The sequence below is a fragment of the Protopterus annectens genome, chromosome 1.part0 (genome assembly GCF_019279795.1).
Source record: "Protopterus annectens isolate FY-2018-M chromosome 1.part0, PAN1.0, whole genome shotgun sequence".
Classification (NCBI taxonomy): domain Eukaryota; kingdom Metazoa; phylum Chordata; order Ceratodontiformes; family Protopteridae; genus Protopterus; species Protopterus annectens.
The window spans coordinates 503,505,379-503,531,312 of record NC_056725.1 but is presented as its reverse complement, the minus strand read 5'-3'; the positions used below and the strand labels follow the sequence as shown (position 1 = coordinate 503,531,312).

General features: G+C 38.8%; 1 protein-coding gene across 1 annotated transcript in view; it reads left to right on the top strand.

Moving 5' to 3' along the window:
* Positions 1-779: 779 nt before the first annotated feature.
* The window catches only part of SLC35B2 (solute carrier family 35 member B2), a 602,304-nt gene continuing 577,149 nt past the window's right edge, over positions 780-25,934 (top strand). The window contains exon 1 of the mRNA XM_044060851.1: positions 780-1,209. Coding sequence (XP_043916786.1) covers positions 1,190-1,209 — 20 coding nt within the window. The 5' untranslated portion in view covers positions 780-1,189. The remainder of the gene's footprint in view (positions 1,210-25,934) is intronic.

The following is a 25,934-nucleotide window of genomic DNA, read 5'->3' as shown; positions in this document are numbered from 1 at the left end:
AGTGCTTTATTTGGCTTATCATAACCAATTGCAGTGGCAATTATTGCTGTTTAGAACAGCTTAGGTGAGCTGAGACACAGAGAAATGCAGTGTTAATTTCATGAGTGAATCCCTAGAGAATGAGAGGAGGGAGGGCATTAAATCTAAAGCCTTGAAGACATAATACGGTGGGATTTAAACAACACACAGTATAAGTGAAGTACAAAAATGCATTCTGATAATGAGGTACCCTGCTGTGAATCCAAGTTAAAAAGCAACATTTTAAGGGTTAAAGTCTGTAGAGACTGTGGCATGTGTGTGTGTTTTTTGTTACATTTTAGATTAAAATTTAAGGTGAAACAAGAACAAATGACCAAGTGGAAATTTAACCCAAACTCCAAGAGTGCTAGCCTAGTCTCTTCAGCCTCTGAATAATTGTCTCACAGTTTGTAGCCTTAGCACTTTTTTCTTCTTTCTTCTTTCTCAAGATACTACGTGCAAACCCTGAAGCAAGGAAAATGAAAATAGAGGTTACCTGCTTAAAATGTGGCAGTGAATTATGTTTTACATACTGTATTACCTGATGATTAGCAATTTTAAGTCTCACTTGGTTATGAGAAATAAGTACTTTGTGTGATACCTCAGGTAGAGAAAGTAAGCACTTATGAACAGTCTTCCTTTCATTTTTTTCAAGGGTGTGTTTTTCTTCCAGGTCTGCAGGTGGCAGTATAAAGCCAGCAACTATATTAATCTTTCTAGGCAGAAGAAGGTTGTTCTCTTAGTGGTTACCCTTACTTTGTTTGCTGTGCTTTGCCAGTGTCTTGCTTAGAGTTGCTTCCTGTACTGTGGCTGTGTATGTTCCTCTGTGTGTATGTGGCTGATTGAGGCTGGCTGTCCTGCAGCCTGAAGAGTCAAGAGACAGAAGCACCACTGTACAGACTTTCCAAGTCACAGTCTTAAGTCTGACTGGCATAGGGGGTTGGGCAGAATGAACACAGTAAGTCTCTGAAATGCTCCTCTCCAAAGCCAGATACACATAGAGCACTTAAAACGGTTACACATTTCTAAATACATAATATCTGCTATACTGTTGATTCATCTATAGTTGTAACCATAAAGCCAGGAGATTATTAAATTCTAATCGGTGAGCTAAGAGGGAACCGTGACCAGTGGCTACAGAAAAAAGGTTGCCAGCATATTCCAAATAAAAATGAATATTTTTTTATACAGGTAAGCGTACGTATGTTAACTTGGCATGTATTCTTGTTTTATTGAGAAGTATTTTGTTAGGCATTGATCATGGTGTCTTATGCAGTATTTATGGAAAAAAATTTAGATTTTTCCTGATCTTATAGAAAGTTTGTGCACATTTGAAAAAAAAAAACCTGTTACACTGCAGTGTACCTGTGCTTAGGTAAGTAAATATCTTAGAGAATGTTATGATATGTAAAAGAACCCTATTAATGATTTTTTAATATAAATCAGGTTCAGAACCACGGAAATACTGTTGCTGGTCCAAACTTCTGAAGAAATGCTGTTTCAGCACCTTTGGTTGGTTCATCATTAGAGTAATCAAATAATTTGTCTGTTTATTCATTACTGAGTTCCCTTGTTTATGTTTTGTTACCTGTATAGTTTAGCTGAGATTAGAGCTCAGTTATTTGTTTGGTTTTGGCTCACTGCTAAGACTCACTGTGCTTAGCTATTTGTTCTGCATGCTTGTTTTCTGCTCATAGCCTCATACTGTACAAACATAAGTTCTAGACACTAAGCAAGAGAGTCTGTTTTTTTTTTGGTATGTAATAAAGTAAATTGTCCTGTAGCATCATCATTTATAAAAATACAAAAGTGTTATAATGTGGTAATTAGTCAAGGATGCATGCATGAAGATAGTACATAAGATCACAATGGGATAATAAAGTAAAGGTGATATGTATATAGATGTTAGGTGGTTCTAGCTGTTAGGGGTAAAATTAGTGACAATCTGCAGTCTGGTGTTTATATTATGCTGTTGTAGTTGTGTCATTTGACAGCTGGTTTGCACTTCTGGATTGTGTTTTGGGAGTTAGGATGTTTGACTGCTATCATTTTTATATTCTTGTGTACTGAAAGTATTTTTCCATTCCAAAATTAAACGGTTTTATGTAGTATTTAGTTTAACTGAGAATTTTGAAACTGGCCAATTTGTACTGTTAAGTGTGTGTGTGTGTGTGTGTGTGTGTGTGTGTGTGTGTGTGTGTGTGTGTGTGTGTGTGTGTATGTATGTATATATATATATATATATATATATATATATATATATATATATAAAATGTATGTGTGTGTATGTATGTATATATATATATGTGTATATATATATATATATATATATATATATATATATATATATATATATATATATATATATATATATAAAATGTGTGTGTATATGTGTTTGTATCTGCATTCATAACTTAAGGTGTTGCATACTACTCACTTCATCAGTCTTCTCAATTCCCTTATCACCTCCTTCTTCCTCCAATTTCTCTTTTTTTTATCCTTATCCTGCCCTGCCACTTCTTACATGAGATTACTTTTCACATCCTCGTGTCAAACTTAATTAACAATATAATGCTTGGAGTTTGACTCACAGCTCCCAAATTTCACCTGGCCATCTAACAAATTGTTACTTTATCAGTTCTAACAACATGCTTTACATACTGTCTCCATGTATCCCTTTCTCTGCCTCGTCCGTCTGTGTAATACTACCTTATTTTTCATACACCTCTCTTGTTTTGTAGGTTCACAGGCGAATAATAACCTAATTGCCCTGAAGGGCCATTATAAACCTAGCTAGTAATCTGAAGTCAGAATCAAACCCTGTACTTTCTGTGTCTGAGGTGAGGACTTTAACCATTATGCTAACCCCCCCCCCCCAGAGGTTCTGTGCTGAAACCAGGATTAGACAGTGACCTTTAAATCTTTAGTCTAATGCTTTATCAGCTTAATTATTTCAGCTTGTTTTTCTTTTCCCTCCTCTTCCTTTTCCACTTCTTTTTTTTCCCTCACTGCATTAATGTACATCTGTCATAGGGTGGAAGGCCATAAAGTTGTAAACCATTTCCCAGTAAAGTTACATACATACTGTAATGTGCCATTGTTCTTTCTCTCAGTAGTTTAGGTTGAGATTCTCTGTGCTTTAGTTTATGTGCTCCAGTTTAGATTAATATTTATTGCCCCAGAGTAGTTATTGCATTATATTGTGCTGCTCAAGTTGAGGCACTAGTTTGTACTTCATGCTACATAAACACAGGTTTGTAACAGTTTGAAGACTTGATGTCATCTTTGTAAAATAATAGTATGTTTTGTGTTGTCCAGGCTGCTTACCTGGGATTGCTACTGAAGAAAAATCATGGCGTGTGGCAGGAATCAGATGGCTAATATTGTAAAATAAAAAAAAAATGAGTTGCAGCATAAGTTAAGCTTCCATTATCTTTGGGAGTAGGAAGCAGTTACTTAGATTAAGTGGACGTGTGTCTAGTACTCCTTTATTTTGGATCTCTGTGTAACTGTGAAGTTGATTGTACAGGTGGAAGAGTGTACTATAGATTTCCCCAAGTTGCCCCACCCAGAAAAGGAGTGCCTTTTGCATTTTGACCATGATCTATTATGAGTTCTGTGACATAATATATATCTAATGTAGAATTTACTTGTCATAAGATTTTGCAGTTAGAGCCACAAATAAAGGCCACTATAAATTCTGCTTATCTGATGCAGCATATTTTATTATGGCATTTCTTTTACAAGTTTGTAGGTGAGTATATAAATTTAATTATTCTACTTCCTAACCATGTCTGTATATTCCTGCAATGCTCTGAATTTCTAGTAGCCATGTCCATACTTCCCCCGTGCCCTGAACTTCAAATGTGTGGCTTCCACTTGTCTTAATCAGCCCTTTGTTCTGACTATTGCTCTTTGCTGGTCTACAGCCATTGAGTGAAAATTTTCCTGCCCCTACCTGATGTGAGAGAGGTGATGAGCATCAGATTTTATACCAAGAATGTTTTCTTCATCTTCTGGTTCTCTGCATGATATTCCTGCAGTGCCAAAAGGCACCATTAGCTCTTACATACTTCTGTGAGTGAGTAAACCAGTACATTGTCCTACTTTGTAAATACAGTTATGCAAATTGCATGGCTGCTATACTTGGATCCTCACTTGGGGTCAGACCTGAAACTACAGCTACCTACTTTTATTCAAGGTAGTAGAGCTGGCCATCGTGACCCCTGTCCCGTTCACCCTGTGTGAACACATAAACTGGGGCCAGGGAGACCAGTCCTGATAAATTAACTCTGTATTGGAGTGGAAGTTGTGACGTTGACTGTGATGCAGGATGACTAGAGTGTGAGAGTAGCACAGTGGTATCTGAACAGTCATTGGCTAGCTCTTCTGTTGTGGTTGGGGGATGAGAGTGGGATTTTCTGCCATAGAAGCATCTGTCTGTAGAAATCAGAAGGATAACTCCAAGTCCTCAGTGTTATGTGAACCTGGATTAACAGAGCTCATTGTGAGACAGCACTGAAGGTGTTCAGGTACACGTGTGACCAGCATCAGCAAGCATTGCATGTTTGTCTTGCAGAAGCAGCTGAAGGAATACAAGCAAATATGAAAAATCATCACCGGCTACAGATAACATCATCATAATGCTTGAGTTTCACCCTCCTATTCTTTAGCAGTAAGTGTAGTTGCTGAAATGCTAACCTACTTGGAAGGGACATAATATTCCTCTTTTTAATTACCTTATCTCTTAATTTTATATTCACTAAACACCAAACTGCTGTGAAGCAAGCATAAAAGCATGGTGACCATTAGCTTTGTTACTGTGAGAGCTTCACAGCAGCTTAATCTGCTGCTGTGAAGTGGCAGACTTGTTTTTCAGCAGACAATATCTGTACATTAATACTCTGCTGGAGAATGTTCATTCTCTAATCAGGGTGGCAATGTACAGGTCACCCATTCTATGACCAGGCTTATCCAACTAGGCAGGGTCAATTTGCAGTGGAGACCTGGTAGGAATGAACAGTGTAATGCACCGGAAAGTTACTTGGATGTGTGTATGTATTATTTAAGTTAGATGTTTGTTTTTTGTTTCTATCTCATAAAATATTTTGTAATTGCTATTAATTCAATTATTTTTGCTTGTTTACACTTGACTATGCAAAGAAGTTTGATTTTTTTTATTACTATTCTGCATAAAATAAAAATAATTGGGAGTTTTCTAGATCTTGTCCCTTTCAAATGGATTATGTAAAGTTACCATTGTCTTATATGCATAGAATGATTCATTACATCTAGAGTTTTGCAGTTTTTCCACTATACTAGCCTTGGAGTTCCTGTCATACCTGAAGTTTTTTTGGATTTCCTATTTGCTTCCTTGTGATTTACAACAGTTTTTCCACTCATCTTGCACTGTCAGACTTCTTGGACACTTTTTTAAAGGTGTTTAAAATGGGGCAAGCTGTAGAGCAGAGATATTGGCATGAGTAACAGGAAAATAAGCTGAATGATCAGCCTTTGGCTTGGTGTCTACCTGCTTTAATCGCAGAACAGAAGGTCTGAGCAAAGCTACTGAAGAAGCTAGCTGTATGTACCAAATTGCATAGGAAAGTATGGCTGATGGCCGTAAACACCATCAGCTAACACCAGCTGAGATTCTGCAAGGTGGTTAATGGATGTCTGAATAGCCAAAAGGCATCCTGATGGTTATGCCACATGCATCACTCAACTACAGTCTGCACCATGGGGTATGCAGTGTTGTGAGACAATTAACAATCCCACAGCAGGGTTTGCAGTACTGTATGACAGCTACAGTGTGGACTTCTGGATGCACAGTAGTATGCATGTGTGTGCACTATAGTCCTCTCCATAGATTTATGTGTACTAGCTACAGTTTCATGACAGACTGTACACTACTGCATGGTTACTGTACACAGTTCTTCCACAAGGTGTTCAGTACTACTGCTACAGGTCATACTTCAGGGTGTTTAATGTTGCATGGCAACTACAGTCAAGCTGTAAGTAATAGTACTGCTTGCTGACCGCACTTCCCATTTCAGGTTGTAAAACAACATTTGCCAACTTCTGTACCCTTTACCCTTCATAGGGTTTAAAGTAATATGTGGAAACACACACACATTCTAATGCCTTATTATTTTTCTTGGTGGTTAATTTATTGGCTAGGCTGATGTGCTAAATTCTACTGACTTGACTTTGCTTCCCACTGTTTCACTTTTGTTCTGTGTGACTTAGACCAGTTTGTAAAGGATTACTGGCATTCAGAACTCAGTAAGGAAAAATAAAAATGTGCAGTTGGATAAGGAGATTGTTTGTTTCTTGATTTTTTTTTTTTTTTTTTTGGGGGGGGGGGGGAGTCAGTAAAGAAAAAAAAGGATGTCTGTAATTCCTTGTAAGGGGGAAGAGGCAGAAGCCTTCCATGTTTCTGTGCTGCTAGTTTTAAGAATTTTTTTTCTGTAAATGGAGATTGCAGTGTTTTCTTCAAGAATTAACCTACTCGTTGCATAATACATTTTTCTTTAACTTGGATAATTTCTAATAAATGACACCAGTGCATGTTCAAAAAGTGAGGACAAACATCACTGGACATTTGAGATATAGAAACTGCCATATTTTTCTACATAAAGCCCACCATCTGGCCAGTTTACCAAAGTCTACCATTGCTTTAAGGTACGCTGAACATCACCTACACACTCCTTGTATAGCTCAGGGTATAAAGGTGACATTCAGGCGTACCATCCTCAGAACATATTGCCCCAGTAGGAACAACAGTCCAAGGAAAACCAAGGAGAACCTGCACATCCAGGAAGGAGATGGAGGAAGGGAGTGAATACTGCAGCAGTGAAGGCAAAGACCTCTACTGTTATGGTACAATTTTACACAATTGTAGTATGTCCTTACATTCACCGCTGCAGTATTCATTACAAATGGGAGAGTGCCAGAGCTCAAGAAGAAACGTTGAGGAGGAAGCAGCAGCAAAGCTAAGAAGCCATGAAGAATGGCATCAGCAAAACCAGCTCTGGATGTACCATCGAACTGATAATGTTTGGTAAAGGTATGCACAGAAGTCCAGGTAGTAGCTTCAAGAATAGAATTAGTGTCTAAGCCCTTGAAAAAAAGCAACAGAAGAAGCCACAGCTCTTGTAGAATGAACCTTTACAGAAAAAGGAAGGCTCTCACCATGAAAAGTGTAACAAAAGGAAAGAGCCTTTGAAATCCAAGTGGAAATAGTTTGCTTGGAAACAGCCAAACCTAAAGCCCAAGTAAAATCTGAGCTGTCTATGTACATCTAAGGCATGCAGCACCCTCTCACTGTCAGATTGCGGAGAGGGGGAAAAGGTAGGCAAATTAGTAGACTGACTTAAGCGACAACTCATTAACCACCTTAGGCATGAAAGAAGGATTGTTATGCAAGGGCACCTTGTCCTCATGAAATATCAAAAAGGTGGACAAAGCCATAAGGGCTTGCAACTCAGACACCCATCTGGCAGAAGTAAAAGCTAACAAAAGAACTGTCTTCCAAGAACAATGTTGCAAGGAAGCTGAAACAGCAGGCTCAAAAGGAGCCTGAGTCAATTTTTCCAGAACGAAATTAAGATCCTAGGGAGGAGGAACAGGCTTCCTGGGAGGTCTAATATTAAGGATGACTTTAAGAAATTGCTTAGCCTCAAATCTAGAAGCTAACAGGGGAGTTAAATGCAGACAAGCGGAAAGAGCTGATAGGTGGGCCTTAATAGAAGAATAGGCCAAACCAGCATTGAGCAACTCACACAAATATGAGAGAACCAAAGGAATATCCACAGAAAATGGGTCCAGGTCATGAGAAAGACACCAAATAGAAAGCCTCTTTCAATTTGACAAATAGGATTTCCTAGTAGTAGGTTTTGTGGCCTCCTGCAGGACCTGCAGCACATCTTCAGAAAAAAGGTGTCTATGAGAGATCAAAATCCACCACAGTTTCAGTTGAAGTGTGGACAGGTGGGGAAGGATGAGGGACCCCTTGTCTTGTGTGAGGAGATCCACCTTGTGAGGTAACTTGTGGTGATTGCCCTTGGGTAGATGCAGAAGTAGAGGGAACCAGCATTGTCACAGCCAAAAGGGAGTCACCAGCAAGATTTTGAGAGGATCCTGTTGAATCTTGAACAGGACTCTGAGAATGAGAGGAAGGGGAGGGAATGCATAAAGAAACATCTCCTTCCAAGAAAATGAGAGGGCGTCCACCTTCCATACCAGCGGAGCTGGGACTCTGGCACAAAACAGAGGAAGTTGTCTGTTCAGAGGGGAGGTAAAGAGATCTACTTGAGGAGTGCCCCACTGGTGAATAATGTCCAGAAACACTTTTATGTGAAACATCCATTCATGGGATTGAGTGAAGGACCTGCCCAGATTGTCTGCCACAGTGTTCTGATCTGAAGGAATATAAACTGCCTGAAGAGTCACTTGATACTTGATAGCCAGATCCTATACCAGACGTGTCAGCCGGCAAAGACGGTAAGATCTTGTACTCCCCTGTTTGTTGATATGCCACATAACTGTGGTATTGTCTGTGAACACCTTGAGAGGACCTGAAGAGAAGAGAGGAAGAAAGGCCTGAAGAGCCAGCATAAGAGCTCTCATCTCTTTGATGTTGATGTGTTTCATCAGCTGATGAGGCAACCACATTCCTTGCAACCTCAGGGAGCCAGATGTTGTTCCGCTTCCCACATCCGAAGCATCTGTGAACAGATCCTGAGAGGGAAGAGGAGGTTGAAAAGGGAGCCCTGGATTCAGAGAACTGCTGAATCCACCACGAAGTTCTTTCTTGAGACATGGGAGAAGAGGAACTGGAAAGTCTAGAGGATGTGCATGCTGGAGCCACACTGACTTCAGAAACCACTGGAACTTCCTCATGTGGAGTTTGGCCAGAGGGAGCATTGGAATGGCGGAAGCCATGAACTGCAGAGCTCTCAGAAATTCCCTGTCTGAAGTGGAGGCCAGGAGAAGAAGAGTTTGAAAGAAAGAAAGAAATAAGAGTTAAGGCCTTCAGAGGAGGCAGGGATGCCAGCATTGGCACCGTTTGAATCCTGCAACCCAGAAAGACATGCCTAGAGATATGGGTCTTATAATTTAATAGCCCTAAAAGCTAGTGTAGTTGAAGTGTAAACCTTCTTACCTAGCCTATCCATGGTTTTACTGTCATTGTCAGAAGGCAGTAACTTGGACGAAGGAAGCAATTGCAAAAGGACCTCTGGAGAGGATACCTTAATCAGCAGGTCATCCAAATAAGGAAAGATTTGGATCCCTTGAAGCCTGCAAAAAGCAATCACAGGAGTGGGGCATTTGGTGGACACCCCTGGGGCAGTAGAAAGGCCAAAGGGCAAAGCACAGAACTGAAAATACCAGAAAGCAGAGAAATGCAAAAAATCTCCTGAAAAAAATCTAGACAATCAGGAAAAGAACAAAAAACCCAACAGAGTACTTATCTGCGGGTCTGTATATAACTGAAAGTGCATATGTGCCACTACGGAAAGGTTGACACATAATGCACAAAAATTCAAAAGAGCGAACAGCCATGTAAGCGAATTTCTCCCTAGGGAAAAAACTTACGCGGCTGTTCGCTAAAAATCAAATAGTTTAACATCATAAATGGGTGGGGGGCTTCAACCCCCAATGAAGGGGGTGCTGCCCCCCCCCCCAACTAAATATACCAACTCCGAGATCGTACTGTACGGAAGGAAAGGGCAACTCCGCGAAGCTGGCCAACCATCTCCTTGCCATATGACATGTTCATCAAATCTCTTAAATGCGATTCAATGAATATGTGTCGCTCAAGACACATTCGCGTAAGTCATCTTTCATTGTAATAATGTAGACCCCTTATCTGCAAAGATGCAGACTTCAGCAAACAGGAGGAATCACTGGAATGCCAACAAACAGAAAAAATGGACGGAGGTAACAGACCTACGGATAAAAACAGTGTTCAGGCTGGCGGCAAAGAAGTTCAGAGGATGGTATGCCAGAGTGTCACCTTTATGCCTTACAATGCAAGGATTGTGTAGGGGATGTTCAGCATACCTTAAAGCAATGGTAGACTTTGGTAAACTGGCCGGATGGTGGGCTTCACGGCAGGGAATCCCCATTTGTAATGTATACTGCAGCGATGAATGTAAGGACATCTATAGTAATATGCTGAGTGAATACAAGATCACATCTCCAATACCAAAAGTAAGTGCTGATTGAGAGAGCAGCACTGTATTTATTAGAATGGAAGCCCCTAACCTGCAGTTCTTGGATCCCTTCTGAGAAAACTGTGCTGTCTGTAGTTTGTTAGTTACAATGAATACATAAAGTACAAAACAAAATCTGGGAATGGAACATTATGTAAAGCCTGTGTTTTATAAGAGGTGGAAAGCTACATGAAATTCCTGGGATAAAACCCAAGCAGTTTGTAAAGAACCCTACCCTAAATAGTAATTGTTTTTCACATATTAACAGTTTACGTGTATTTAATTTCTTAAGAATCTTTAAGTAATGTTTTTTCTGTGACTTAATTTGCACTTGTGTACCATGTCTGAATTCTGTTTTGTCATGCCTTTAGCAGACTTGCTAGGTATTCTGTTATGGTAAATATCCTTATTTCTTGACGTAAAAGGGAAGAATAAACCAGGTACTTTTTTTATCCCTGGTAAAAGTCAGGATCAGTAGTACATGCTTTTAAGGAAGGTAACCGTGACCCACCCATCTTTGAAAAATGTGAAATTGTCACCAAGGTGTTTTTGGCACATTTACCCACTTACATATGTAAATCAGGCAGTGAGGAAAGTATTTTACTTGACTTATATACTTATTTGCTAGAAATGTAAATAGAGAAATTAAACTGTGCAGATGGTTTCTAGCTACTCATGATGTACTGGTGGTTGCTGATGTTGTACCACTTTTAGGAAGTCTTGTACTCTATATTTTGCAGTGACTGACCTGCTCCAACACTGGAGGCCTTGTGATGTGCCTGTCAGATAAAGTCACACCATTGAAAACTCCCACAAATGGATATTCTTGGGTATATAATATTGTGAAAGTTTCTTACCTGTCTCATTGTGTATGTGGGCCTTAAGGTAGCATGATGTCACTGTTAAGTGACTGTCATCCACCTAGCCCGGTGGTTCATGTCCGCTGCCTGCACTGCCACCTGACTCACTGCCTGCAAAGTCAAGATTCACATTACCCAATCTTCCTGGTGTTTCACTGCTACATTTGCAGACTGGCACATTCACTATGCACCATATGCTGGTCTTCGTGTATATAAATTGATGGTATTACTGAATATGTGTGCAGCCATCAGCTGCCATCCTGTTCTGTAATCCCATGTCAGCGTAGAGATAGAACTATGCTTAGGGCAAGCCCATCCTCTAGCTCTGGACCTGTATTTCTGGTCTTTTCCATATTGTTGACGTTACTCTTAAAACTGCCAGTCAGAATTGGGTAATTCTCACAAGTCAGACAGCAGTCACATTTTGATATGGCAAGTGCCTATTAATTGTTTAGACAGGCTTACCTGTAGATCACCTTCATATGTTGCAGAAGTTTGGACAATGTTAGATTATTTGCTTGAGGCAAATTTGTCAGACTTATGTAGCCAGGAAGGGTTAGCTGTCCAGATTAATTGCAAATACAGCATGATTTAGCAGTTTTTTGTTGCACTGCTACTGACACTAGATAGCCACTGCTTTTTGTTGCAGCTATCATTCTCTAGATGTAATTTCAGTGATGTGATTTTTAATGTTTGCATTGAACTTTCACTGCCAACTTTCACTGCCAACAGAACAGTCTTCTTTGCCAGTACAATTTTACATTGTACTTCCTGTCCCAGATACCTGGCATCATGTGTCCACTATGTTCAGGTTTTGCTCTGGAGCATTTATTGCTGTAATATTGCATGGAGCCTGACACAACCTAATGTTACCCTAGGATGAAATTGCATTCTGTGTCCAGCATTCCCCGCCAACACGTATCATTACAGGATGGTAAAATAGGCGTTGAAGAGAATAAATGATACAATGCAGACTGTGAATAAAATAAACAAGTTAATTATACTATAAAAAGGATGAGTGCAATGAGCACAGTTTAAAAACTAGCTGCCACTTGCTGTAAAAGATTCTATAGAAATGAGATGTGTACTAATTGGTTCCTTGTGAAAGTAACAGATGTATATGATAGACTACCAAATTAGATTAAAGCAAGCACTAGTTTAGATATTTTTAAGAACACCATATACACTTGTTATAAAAATAACTGTTTTGGTATATTGGCAAGCTAGAAGGGCATTGTTGACCATGCCTGAAGTATTTGTTTGTATGTATGTTCATCCCTTCATGCTTTCTAATGTAACGTGTCTCCACATTTACTTTTTGTTACCTGTTGCAAATTCGGTTGGCATTGCTACACAAGTAAAACATTTAGTCTGACCCTAAAACATTACTTTGAATAAAAAATAAACAAAGAATATTTCCTTGCTAAAAAAAAAACTTTCCCTACACAAATAAAAAATGAAAAGTACCAAGTACTGCTAGTTCATAACTGATACTTGAAAGTCACCCCCTCCATTTTCTTTTGCAGCTAATGACTGAAACTACTGTACTGCTTACCGAGTTTCCAGGGTTTAAAATGGACTTTGTTCCCACTGAAATGCATTCTACCACTGTAATCTGTGGATTGTGGTATCTTTTGCAGCCTTCAGAAGGGGTTGTAGTTGCACTAATATGTCCATATAGTTGTATTAACCCTTGCCCTTGCCCTTGTAGCTTGGGTCATGTTAGAAAAATGGCCATCTCATTTATCTAGTTTAACAAATGTTAAATTAAAAAATAAATACCTGGTCACTGCCTTTTTGATTTCTTTTATCTCTGGTCTTATAAAGAAAGCTCTACCTTGTCATTTTGTGGTTCTCTGTGCACCATATTTTTGTGACTGCTGTGATATTAAACTGCTGTCTTCCATCTTTTTTGGTGATTTTGTTGCCAAGATCTAAGAATTATTAGATACTTTGGTTTGAAGGCATTAAGTTTACCTTTATTGCTAAGGTATGTGCTTTATGTATATAATATATATGTAATGTACGCACGTTATATGTTGTAGCAGTGTTATCGGTCAAATGAATGTTTCTTCAAATTACAAAGTGTGATCTTTTGTCAAATGTGTAATTGACTGAAAGTGATTTCATCGAAGTTGAAATAGCAATGAACATTTTTGCTGTGTATTGGGGAAGGTGTTTGTGTGGAGGGTTTGCCCCTTACCTGCAAGCCCATTTGTGGTTAATGATATTTGCCTTTGGTGTTCACTGTGAGAGCAGAATTGCAGCTGTTACAGGTCATTAAAATGTCAATGCATTTCTTGGCAGTCACAGTGATGAAGTTCCTTGGACAAATGATGTGCATTGTTTAGTTTGATTTCTATTGTTAGAAATAAATATGATGTAGGGAAAATCAGTGAAATGTACTTTGGGAATTTGATATTTTGATGAACTGTTGGTTTGGTGATATTTTTTCAGAGAAATAACTGGCAAATGTTCTTTCACAAATCACTAAACTCATTGCCTATCTCTCTTCTCTCTCTCTGTCTCTGTATGTATGTGTATATATATATATATATATATATATATATATATATATATGTATGTATGTGTGTATGTAGATATACACACACACAGACATACACATACATATATATATATATATATCTATACACATATACACACATACGTGTATATATATATATATATATATGTGTGTGTATATATATATATATATATATATGTATGTACGTGTGTGTGTGTGTAGATATACACACACATACGTATATATATATATATATATATCTATATCTATATCTATATCTATACACATATACACACAGACGCACACATACGTGTGTATATATATATATCTGTATACATACACACACATGTAGCTATGTGTACATGTGCATACACGTGTATCATATATTATGGTATTATAAATGTCAGACACACCAAGACTTCTTGAAGGCAAATGATTTTATTGACCAAGCATAATAACGAGCTGACTTTGCCACAGAACAGAACCAAGAACAGTAGCAATGGGGAAACATAATGTAACAGGTCAGTCTGTGGAAAACAGATATTTCCATCAGTTAGCTGCTCTAGGGCCAGTGTTCAGTGTATGTGCAGTTAACTCAGAATGACAGGAAATAGCAGAAACAAAACCAACTACTAAAAATAATAAAAAGCGGTTTCGGCACACCAAAGCTGGCTCACCAACACAATAATTTATGAAATTTACACAAGCGCTTTTGCCCTACCACAATGCATGACTTTATCAAGTGTCTGCATGGATGTCAGCATCTTCCAGTACTAAGAGAGCCTCCAGTGAGGGCATTTTCAGGTTAAGGCTCCTAACGTTAAGCAGCATGGCCTTCAGTTTGCTTTTTGACAGCTCTTTTATAATGGAAGATTTGTCTTTGGGACATTGCCTAAAAAGGCACAACGGGGGAGGCAAGAGCCTTGGCCAGAATCCGGAATCCCAAGGGAGACAAGTGGATACCATCTCTGGCAAAGCATCGAGGCCTAAGGCAGACAGATACTGGATCCCCTTGGAATGACACCAGAAACTAAGCCAGTTGTTGAAGTCAGTTATTTTTTGTTGGTATTGTGGTATCATTTTTGGTGAAGGTAGGATGCAGCTTAGGGCTAAGGTCATACCTTCCTGGGACACATACTCTGAGAGTGCAGTCATGTCTCTCTTCATATAATCCATGGATGTAATCCAATACTCTCTAATCTACCTCAGTACAAGATCATCTTATGTAGAGATGTCCTCTCATTACTCAGTAGGTAAACACTGCAGAGAAGTAGAAAAATGATACCATCACTTTCTGCATCTCTGTGACTCATTCCTCTTCCACATATTACTTGTTATCACCAATAAAACAGATGTTGTGCTGTTTAGTATTCCTTGGGGAGAAGTCTGTACTTAACCCGTACAGTTATCACTCCTCCTGGAATGAAAAAAAAATACTCCCAGTTCAGACTTTATTTGCTTTTAGGAATCCACCTGGATTGGCATGTTTTATTTACCTGTAATACAAAAAACACTATTTCTGAACTCCTTAAAAGCATAAAGTTGTTAATAGTTCAGTCAAATCTGGCTTTTCTTGACCTCGAGGACTTCAGCAAGCCAGGTCCGTCTGTAAAGTACTGCTGTTGCTTTATATTCTTGCAGATTCATATTCATTAGTAATGCTGTCCATCGATCTTAGCCCCTGCTGCCACAATCTTCTTTTTTTCTCCGGTATTTCCCAACTTCGGTATATTCTCTATCGAATCTCGCCTTCAAATTTTGCAGCCAAAGTATGTGAGTTTTTGGTTTACTGTCAGTCCTTCCAGTGAAGGATCTGAATTTCCTTCCTTAAGTATTGACTTATTCAGTCTTGCAGTCCACTTAATTCTGAAAAGTTTTTTCCAAAACCACAATTTACACGGTATAACTCTCACATTTCAATACTGAGAATACCATAGCTTTGGCTATACAGAACTTTGTTGACAATTTGATGTCTTTGCTCTTTAAAATCTTACCCATAGCTTTCGTTCCAGGAAGCAAGCACCTTTTAATCTCATCACTACACTCAGCATCTGCAAAGATCTTTGAGCCCAGAAAATAAAATACCTTCACTTCTTCCCCATCTGTTTTGCAACAAATCTATAGGGTTAGATGATGTAGCTTATTTTTCTATGTTGCACAACAAGCCAGCTTTTACACATTTTACGGTAGTCATCAGTAGGTCCTTCAACTCTTCTTCACTTTCAGTCATTAAGAGTGAGATCACCTACTTATCTGAGGTTGTTAATATTTCCCCCAGTGAATTTGATTTCAGAATCTGATTAGTCTGAAGCAGCATTTTGCATGATATATTCCACGTACACATTGAATAAGAAAGGTGACAGCATACAGCCTTGTTGTATGCCCTTACTAGTCTTATGTATGCAGTTCTGTTTCTTCTTCTTCTGCATATAAATTTCTTAGGAGCAAAACAGGTGACATTTTATCCCAAATTCCACTGTCTTATAAAATTTGTGTCATGCATAAAGTACACCTAAGTCACCTCACTAATAACTCAACGTTTAAAGTTAAAAACATTCTTCTCCCCAAGCTAGCAATGTTGCTGCCACTGAGTGCCTGCTTTTGTATTTGTTTGTTTGGTGACCGAGTATGAGCTGCTGTGCTCTATTTTACTGTTAGCACCACAGAGTGAGCCTTTTCTAAGCTAGAACTAGCAGTCCAGGACTCATTTGTGGTGAAATATACTCTAAAATGGCCTGGAAGTATAAAAACTTTGTGCATTCATGTATAAGGTTTTGCTGAAAAAAATGCCTGATAGTTGCAGGCCACATGACATGCATCTTATTACACCCATCTAAAGAGATATTGTATTGTGTACAGGCAGTGCGGCTCACGCCTGCCCCTCTTGTTAGTGGTAAGAGTTACTTTGCAGTGCATTCCCTGTTGGACAGCAGGGGTTTACTATTTACCACAGTTACAGAGCCCCAGTGTTGGGATTAGTTGTTAGCAGTTTATTCTTATTTGTAGTAAGCTGGTCGGTAACTTCAGGAGCAGTAAATGAGTTTAAGATTTTTAACTGTTTTATAATTTACTTATGGATTTTTTGTAAGGAATATGCTCCCATGATTGGTACAGTGTTGTCTGAGAAAGTCACATTCTTGTGTCATTTTTATTACTGGTCTTTTTGTTGTGAAGTTATCAAGTTAAAGATTAAAACTTGTTCCAGTTGGAATAAAGTTCTGTAATCCAAAAAGCCTTTTATACAAATTATGTAATTAAAATAATAGAAAATAGATTAGTACTAGGGTAACTGCCCTCCTGGACCATTTTGAGCCTAGCCAATTACCCCCTATGAGAATCAAACCCTACACCTTGTGCTGCTAAGGTAAACACCTTAAACATTGCGCCATGCTCCCACTACAAAGAAAAACTACTTCATGTCAGGTGAGATTCATTCTTTACCTTTAACTTCTACTCACGTTCTTTTTTGGTTGCTTTTGGTAATCTGCATTTACATTGAACAGTGTATTTCAACTCTTCCTTTCCTGGAGTGGCATGTCCACACATTACTCCTAATGGTAAGTCAAGAAGACTGGTTCTGCTGCCATGTTTTTGGCCTTTCTGTGGTTCACGGTGTGCACGAGTGCTGCAGTAACTTTATAATATTTAAGAGAAGACTCAGTTCAGAAGCAGACCTGCTGGGAGATAATTTTTCATGAAGATTATTATATGTACTCCTTTCAGGAAATGAAGAGCACATTTCAGGGCCCGTTTAAGGATCACGAGAAGCAATTCTGAATTAGCATGCTTGCGTGTTCAAAGTGCTGCTGTAATTGCAACAGATAGAAAGACTGTGTCTTACATTCAGCATAGTCACTTTGGATGCATTGAGTAATTTTCAAATGTGTCTTACCAAATCTGAATGTGAAGAATGCTGTGCGGTTTGGTAAATAGGAAAACTGTACTTTGTCTGCCCCGCTTTTAAAATGAGCTATATTGTTGAATATGCCAGTTAGCACTTAGGTTTAGATTTATGTTGGAACTACATGGACAGGTTAAAAATTTTCTTTAAGCTGTTTTCTATTCACTTATATACTGATTTTTAATCTATATCAGTGTTACTGTGTTCTGCTTCTTGAATTAAAATGAACCCTTTAATGTCTTGCCAAGGGGAATAATTAAAAAAAGGAGAAAAAAATAAAAACAAAAAAAAGAAAGTGTTTGCTCTCCAAGGCCTGTATTGATCTGGTGATGTTTTGGAGCATTGCTGGCAGAGAGGGCTAGGTAAAATTTTCTGGAGAATCAAATTATGAAATGGCTAGATCTGGTACTATCTTAGAAATATTTCTGCTAAGTTTGTAGGTCAAATCTCAAGTCCTCAAAGGAAACAAATTTATCTTGCCCAGCAGTAAAACACAGACGCCTCCCATCTTTTAAACCCTTCATTAATTGTGGAGAAAGTGAACAGGAAATTTTGGCTAGGGACATAGAGGTTTGCGGCATACCATTGTATAACTTGCACCACACAGTGACAGTACACTATGTTGTAAAGTATACACAAATATCCAGATGGCGACAAAGTGCACATCTAAACAACTAATTGTGCTGTGATGCAGAAATTGGAGCAATGCTAAAAAGCTGGCCTACTGAGTAGCTGCTAGCATGAACTTCTTGAATTTGAAAGGCAGCAGGTAGGGAGAGTGGCTTCCAGGATGTCGGGGAGATGGACAGTGTTGTAGAATGGCCACTTAGTGGTGATTCTGCCCTTTGCAATCCTTGGGAACCATATGTGCTCATCTATATGCTGCATAATATTGAAGAACTAATATCAAATTTGACACCTGAGAATTTCCTAGCGTTTCCCCAGTAGGTCACTGAAAGGTCCCTTTAGCAAGGATAATTACAGCGGCATGCACCTTGGTGTGTACTGGGATAGACTGCCCATTCAAACTTCTTGATTCTGCATGCGGTTGACAGAATTCAACAAGCTCACATTTGATATCACACGGAAGAAGTATGTGAGCTGCTTTTCAACCATCTGGCAGTATGCTAGATACTGATGATGGATTTATGGTTAATCATTAAAAGAAATAAATGTCAAACCGCTATTCATCGAATGGCCATCCATCAAACATGCAGTTATAAGATGGGGAAATTAACTACCAACACTTCCCCCCCGTCTCATGCCACAGCAGTATTTCATACCAACCCAGCTTCACCCCCACATCCCCATTAACTATATACGCCATCTCCAAGACAGCACTACAGTGGGGAAAAGGTATTTGTAATACTGCCGTACGTGAGACGGGAAAACTATTGGCCAAGTAGTTACTTTCCCCATCTCACGGCTACACATTTAATGAATAGCTGTTTGATATTTATTTCTTCCAATGATTACCACAGAGCCACTGGGTTGGTTCTGATGGCCTTGATACAAAATGTCACATGCACTGGCTCCAAGAGTGACTAGTAACATGCTGTCCTGCTAACATTGTTGCTATTGCAAACATTGTACTGCCCTATACACTATCGCAATGAGACAGCATGCCTTCTACAAATTTTTCGAAGTGCTCCATATCTGATGGTGTCATTTGCATATTCAGTATCCCTTACCTGCATCTGAAACCTCATTTCGATATCGTTATGTAGTTATTTACATTCACTAATATGACCTTTCTACCTGTGCCTCTGACTCGACTCCTTTCTGCATTTTGCCACTGGTCATGCTGGTTTGCATAGCACACTGTCTATGAATACTGGCCATAATATCACACCAGGAACACTTTAAAATGCCCCACTGAACTGTATATGGAAAATGGTACACTGAAACTGTAATTCCAATGCTTTATTGATAAGTTATTACACAAACAATTTTATGCCATAATTTCAGAGTTCCTTACATTGATATGTAGGTAGCAGGTATTTCATTTTCTGGACATTAGTTGAATCAACATTCCTAAATATACAGTGGTCAGAGAGCATAAGGAATGTCTGGCTTCAGTTATTGGACATCTAAAGATGTATCACTCAAGCAAGGTGAAGTTTGACAATATAGGGCACCTCTCAACTGAACAGATTTTTGCAGAATATCCAGATTTTTGTCTCATATTTTTGGTCCGTTTCTCATAAAATTGTGTTTTTTTCTGGAAAATCATTGAGGGTTGAAGTCAGGAAATAATGCAGGCATTTTTGTTTAAGACTTCATACCCCTGAGAAAATTCATGCTAATGCAAAACCTGTTATTCTGTCGCCTTTCTAAGTTTGTAAGAGCAATATTTAAAAAGTATCCCTATTTTTAGACCTTTGCCCCCCCCCCCCATTATTTATGGCTTTGTCCAGATTTCTTGCTGTAAGTGGATGAGAGTTATGAAGGCCACTGTATTTATATTATCTCACTTCACAAAAACAAGGTAAACAAAGAAGCATTTAGCAAACACCCAGTCAGGGGAAATACGTCAGAACTAAATGAGTACGTAAGGCCACCAGAGAGAGGGTATTTATGATCCCCACATCATTTGGAGAAAGAGTCATAATTTATATCTTTCTGATTGCCTCCTCCAGTTAAGTAGATGGCATGAGCTGTGAAAATAAATACACTGTGGTGATTAACTACATAGCTGTGACAACATCGTGGACAGGAAAGAAAGGACCCTGAAAATTGCATTTGTCTTCAGTGATATGGGAGATGGCATTCAGTGCAAAGACTACACAGCTTGGACAAAATCATGGAAAGTAAGAAAAGCATTAAGGATGCTCGTGAAAAGTTGCATCTGTTTTCAGAAACAGGTGAGCTGAACGTTAATGCCAGAAGAGGATTAAATTCACACATCTATTAGGTTAACACTCAAGATGTGGGGTATACCATAGGTGGCTCTGACATTGTTGTTAATGTCAACAAAGCAGACACCTTTTTTTTTTTAATAAAATGCTTGCAAAATATAAACCACTGTTGAAAAACTGAGACAAATGTTTTAACAAACTGGGATTCATGTAACAGAAGTCTGTTAATAAGACAAGACAAGTTGCAGTGCCACTCTCCAGACCACTTTCTGACATAGTATGGAAATGCTGTATTCAGAGAATGAAAATGACTCTTTTAGAAGCCAGACAGCATGGTGTATATGACTAGTTGAATTCTGGTTTTAACTGAAGAGTTGGGAACCTAATACTTTCTGCACACTTGAACCTGTCATTCACAACACCAGAGTTGCTACTATAGAAGCTAGCATCCTCTTATGAACACATTACTCCAACTGAGTTACTGTATCCCTTACTCTGGGACTATGAACAAAGCTCTTGACTTCCCTATATTCACTGCCTGATTCCTTTTGGAAGCATTTTGTATAGTACCACTGAACTAGTTGCTTTCACTCTTTTAGAGAACTATAGAAAGACTTGTCTTGCATCACCCACCATTACACATGGACTTTACTGTAAAGATGTCCATAATTGTCAGTCTGATTTAATTATTTTGTTTTTTGTTGTTTATATAAGTAATTAACTTGTGTATCTTTCATTTCCTAGTTATTTATTATTACCAACTAGCCAGTTCAAAGTGCATGTTGTCATGGTTTGTTACCCGGCTAGCTGTCTGCATTCTGTTACTTGTATTCGTTATTTACAATAGTTACATTATGTTTTTGTTGTCAGTGTATTGCAGCATTTCTTGAACCCATATTAACTTGTACTTGAGATATAATGACAGCTCCCTATGATCCCTTTCTGTGATATTTCTATGCATTTGGTGACTTCCCAGGATGACCTACATGGAGATAGACACCTTCTGTGTTATCTCCTGCACAATCCCTGCCCTGATCTCCTTTTACATGCTGTAGTGGGATGAAGTCAGGCAGACACTGCAGAGCAGGGCAGGCCAGGTAAGGTTCCATCGTACTAGGGCTTGCGGTGAGTTTTTTTTTCTGTAGACACCACCCCTTCCAGCATACTGATGTTACCTTGTATAAACTTAGTTGGGTAATGGGGCATGGCTTGGGAGGATGTGCCTAACGTAGGCCTCGGAGCATCCACAACCTCTTCAGCCAGCTTGCAGTCCCAGCCCAGTGATTGTTTTGAGCTCTGGCCTTCCTTTCCTAGTCAGCAATCCACTCTGGTCATCATCCCTTCCCCCAAGATGGACACACCGATCCTCCCTGCCAGCTGTGTCAGTCACCCAAGTTGCTATTTGATGCCTGGGCAGTAATCAGATTATTATCCTTCTTTGCCACTGGATCTGGCCACAGTTTAAGTTTTGATAACACTTTTTTTCATGCACTTCCAATACAGTATGTATCGTCGTTTTTGAATACCACTGAGTATAAAGTTTATTGAAAGTGATACATTACTTCATCCTTCCATGAAGGAAACCTGCACCCTCTCTTTTAATGGCATTCCACTTTTTACGACTCTGCTTAAGGAGCTGCTCTACTGTCCATGTAATGTGTGGTAAGGGAGTTTGTTCTAGTGTGATTTAGCCACGCCTGACCAGCTTTGCTCTTAAGACCAAACAACTATGTCAGGCATGACTAAAATTCTCTGTGACAGACATCTACCATGCGTTACTCATATTGCACAATTGTTTAAAAAATGGTTGGAGCCTACTTTATTTTGGTATATGTATAATAACTTTTTTGACAGTTTGAACATGTCTAGCATTTCCTGTTGTGTGTGTGTGTGTGGTTTTGTCTATTCTGTGCAGTTTTTTTTTTCTGGAATTGAGTGGCAGCGCTGTACTGTCTAAAAAGTTTTAATTTGCTCCACTGTTGTCATTCTGTGTAACTTTTTATGTGCTAGAGCAGTATAAAAGTGTTGTCATTATATCTGAAGAGAAAAACGTCATTGTGCAGTACACTATGTACTGATTTTTCTTTGTGTAATGACTGTGGTATTCCCACCTTTATGTCTCTGCTGATTTTTTTTTCCCTGAGTCTGCTGATTTCTCCACTATATGCATTGAGGGTTCTTTTGGCTAATCTCTGGCAGGATGTTATACAGAAATAACATCCTTGGTGGAAGTCCTCATCCATGACTCTGACTGGATTAGACTATATCCCCTACTGTATGTTTGCTAATGTAGTGCAACACAGAGCACACTGTCACACTTGAAGAGTTGTCACATGTTTTCTTCAGTTTCACTGCAGATTGACGGTATCTCAGTGTCATGTCTTGTACTTTTCGCTAGACATGACAACAAAGTCTTGGGAATTTACATAATATTTATTTTTCCTGCATCCATTCAAGTTGTTAGCTCACCTCCTTCCATAGAAACTTTTATGTTCAGGTGGCATGAAAGTAACTGTGGTCTTAAAGACTTCAAAGTAGCTGATTTTTCAGATGGCAAAGCTTCATTTAAAATAAAGGCCTTAACTCAGTCACGCTTAAAGCACTGATCACATTGCTGTTTTCGTCATGTAATGCTAATTGCTTGGGGTGCCTTGTCACAATCAAGCCTATAGTACATGAAATACAGACCACACACAGCACTTCTGTTGAAGTGTAACTTATTTGTCACACTTAATTTATGACATTTGGTGCCACAATTAATCAGTTTGAATGTGAGGGAAGTTTTTTAGTTGAACAATAAGGTAAAAAGCTGGTTTACATGCTTAGGTGAACAAAAAAATCACATATTTAAATTTGTTTTGACTGTGAACTCCAAGCAATTGATCAGGCAGGTGACACCCCATTAAGTCAATGCCAACATGTGTTAATTGGTTAAAATAATTAATTTCTGTGTTGTAAACCTTTGTAATAAAATGCCACAATTCCAAGAATGCTTTGAGCAATTTAATCCCCACAGTTTATTAGACAGTGAAACTTTCGTGAACTTTGTATTTCTTCCTGGAAAATAGGAAGAAGCATTTCTGGCAGATATATAGGATATATCCAAGAAGAAACAATAATGTTAAGACAAGGAATAAGAAAAGCAAAGTGTAGTTATGAGCTAAAATTGCAAGGCATGCTTATTACAGCATTTTTACTGATAATAGCCGGTTAAATCCTTTAGTGACTTTTTTGTTATAAGAACAGTATTTTGAGAGAAAAAAAAATATATAAAAGCAGTCAGGATAATGCCTTAAGACCTCTATGGAGCAGGTACCAAATGCAATATTGTCTATTAAACCAAACACTGTAGCAGTCACTGATGGTTTGAATTGCTTCTTTTTATGTAACAGTGCTAAACAACTGGTTCCATGTCTAGGCTGTTTATTTCCAAGGGCATTTTATGTGGATTTTGTGCCAGGTATATGGAAAGAAGCCATTGTAGCACCTAATCCCAAAGGCAGTACAAGTAATACAGCCGATAGTTCAGCTTAATGATTATCATTACAAAGTGCTTTGAGAGGAAATGACAATGTGGTATGGGGGTGGGGGGGTAAAGCCCTAATTATGGCCCAAACAACCTGTGTACGATTAGCAGCTGACAGGAAAGGATTAGCCCTGCTCACATGTGATTCCTGGCAGAGGCTGGAGGTTTGGAGGGAGGGAGGCATTGTTCTTAGTAGGATATAATTGAGAACATTGCCTGAGTAGCTGTGGAGGCCGGGTGATGCAGCACCATGTCCCTATTGCATGTTTGCTCTTTGGACGTTAACGTGCAAGTGATCTGGGAAGTGGAAAGTTAGGGCATAAGCAGACTTACCCAGAAGCAATGTTATACCGCAACAGGATGCCTTGATGTCCTCACTGACCCTGAGCATTGGTTGTACTAAATTAAGGAGTAGTTAGAAGAGCCTAATAGACCTAGTAGGTAAGGGGAGGCAGCAGTGGCAACTGATAGTCATTTGTGGGGTGCAAAAAAAGGCAATTAACCACAATACCTCTGATATCTTCTAGCCCCTTCAATGTTTCTAGACAAATCTCACCCATTAGCAGTGGCTTGATACTGTAGACCTGTTTAATTGCAGCAGTTACCACATCTACTGGAACTGTCACAGTACAACCAGTTGTTTCTGCCACTGCCATCTTAAAGGCAGGCCTGTTCACCATGTTCAGACATTCCTCAAGTGTTTTTTCAACCTTTTAACTTTATTTACAGTTGAGGTCAGCAATTCTTCAGCCTTTTTGAGAACAGATGTGGCAGTGTCATGCTCCCCTTCTTGCATATTTTGATTTGCTATGACCTCTTTCACGCCATCTGAAGTTGTTCTCCATTGTTGCAGCAAACTCCTCCCATACATGATACCTTCTTGGTTTGTTTGCACGTATTAGTCATCTGTGGACCCCCCTTTTTTACCCCCACCTCTAGAATTGCATTGGAGACCTTTTTCTTCAGGGTAATGTATTTATTTCTTTATTGCCTGTGCTTACCAGCAAGTTCTAGGGTTACTACTATGACAAGCACTGACCATGTCTTTGTTCCCAGCTGATGATGTCTTGATTAGAATCCATTTTGAAGTCATGGCCCTGACCTTTTCAGGTAGATGAGAGAAGCTGTTTTGGAGGATGGTGTTGAAAAACTTTTGCACAGAAGCATTTGCTAGGGATTCCCAAGGTGCCCTCATTGTCTGCTGGGTCTGTCCAGCTACCATCTCATCCATCTGACTCTGCTTGCTACCAAGTAATGTTCAGTGGGTAACTCAGCACCCTCCATTTATTTATTTATTTATTTATTTATTTATTTATTTTGGTAATTAGATTGATGGAAACCCTTTTTCAGCCACATTCTAGATTGGAAGCACAATTGTATATATACTGTTTATTCTGTACTCATTTTGATAGCTGGGCGTGTTGAGCTGAGTTAGTTGTGAACATTAGGTCCATGGCCACACTAAGAGACCTAAATATTACATATATTATTCGTTCATAGAACATATTGACAGCTAATTATGTTGCCTAAACAATAAATATTTTAGTTAAGGAACCTGACTACAGTTCGAGACACATTACCATAGATACATTTGGTAATGAGGGTACATGTCAATAACAGTCTGAATGCATTTTTGAGGAGAATCTATATTAATTACATTCAAATGTATTTTGGCAGTTAGAATACATTTATGTAGAATTACAAGAGGGATAAACAAAAGTTAAGTACAGTAATGAAATTTGAATCCTTGAGGGAGAGAGGATCTTTCGCTAGACCTATAGCTGTCATACTTATGAAGGTTAGATGGACATTAGCTTTTTTTTGTCAGAGAGTTCAGAAGCATGTTGCAGAGTGTGGGAGCTGTTTGACTGAAAGAATTTTTAGGTACAGCTATCTCTTTTTGAGTGTTCAGAACATATGGCCTCAGGTTTGATGGCATGACTACAAAGCTAATCATCAGCCTTTGACCTAAGGTTCTCTGGTTCCAAATACACTTATGATTCACCTCACATTTTGAACATTGTTTG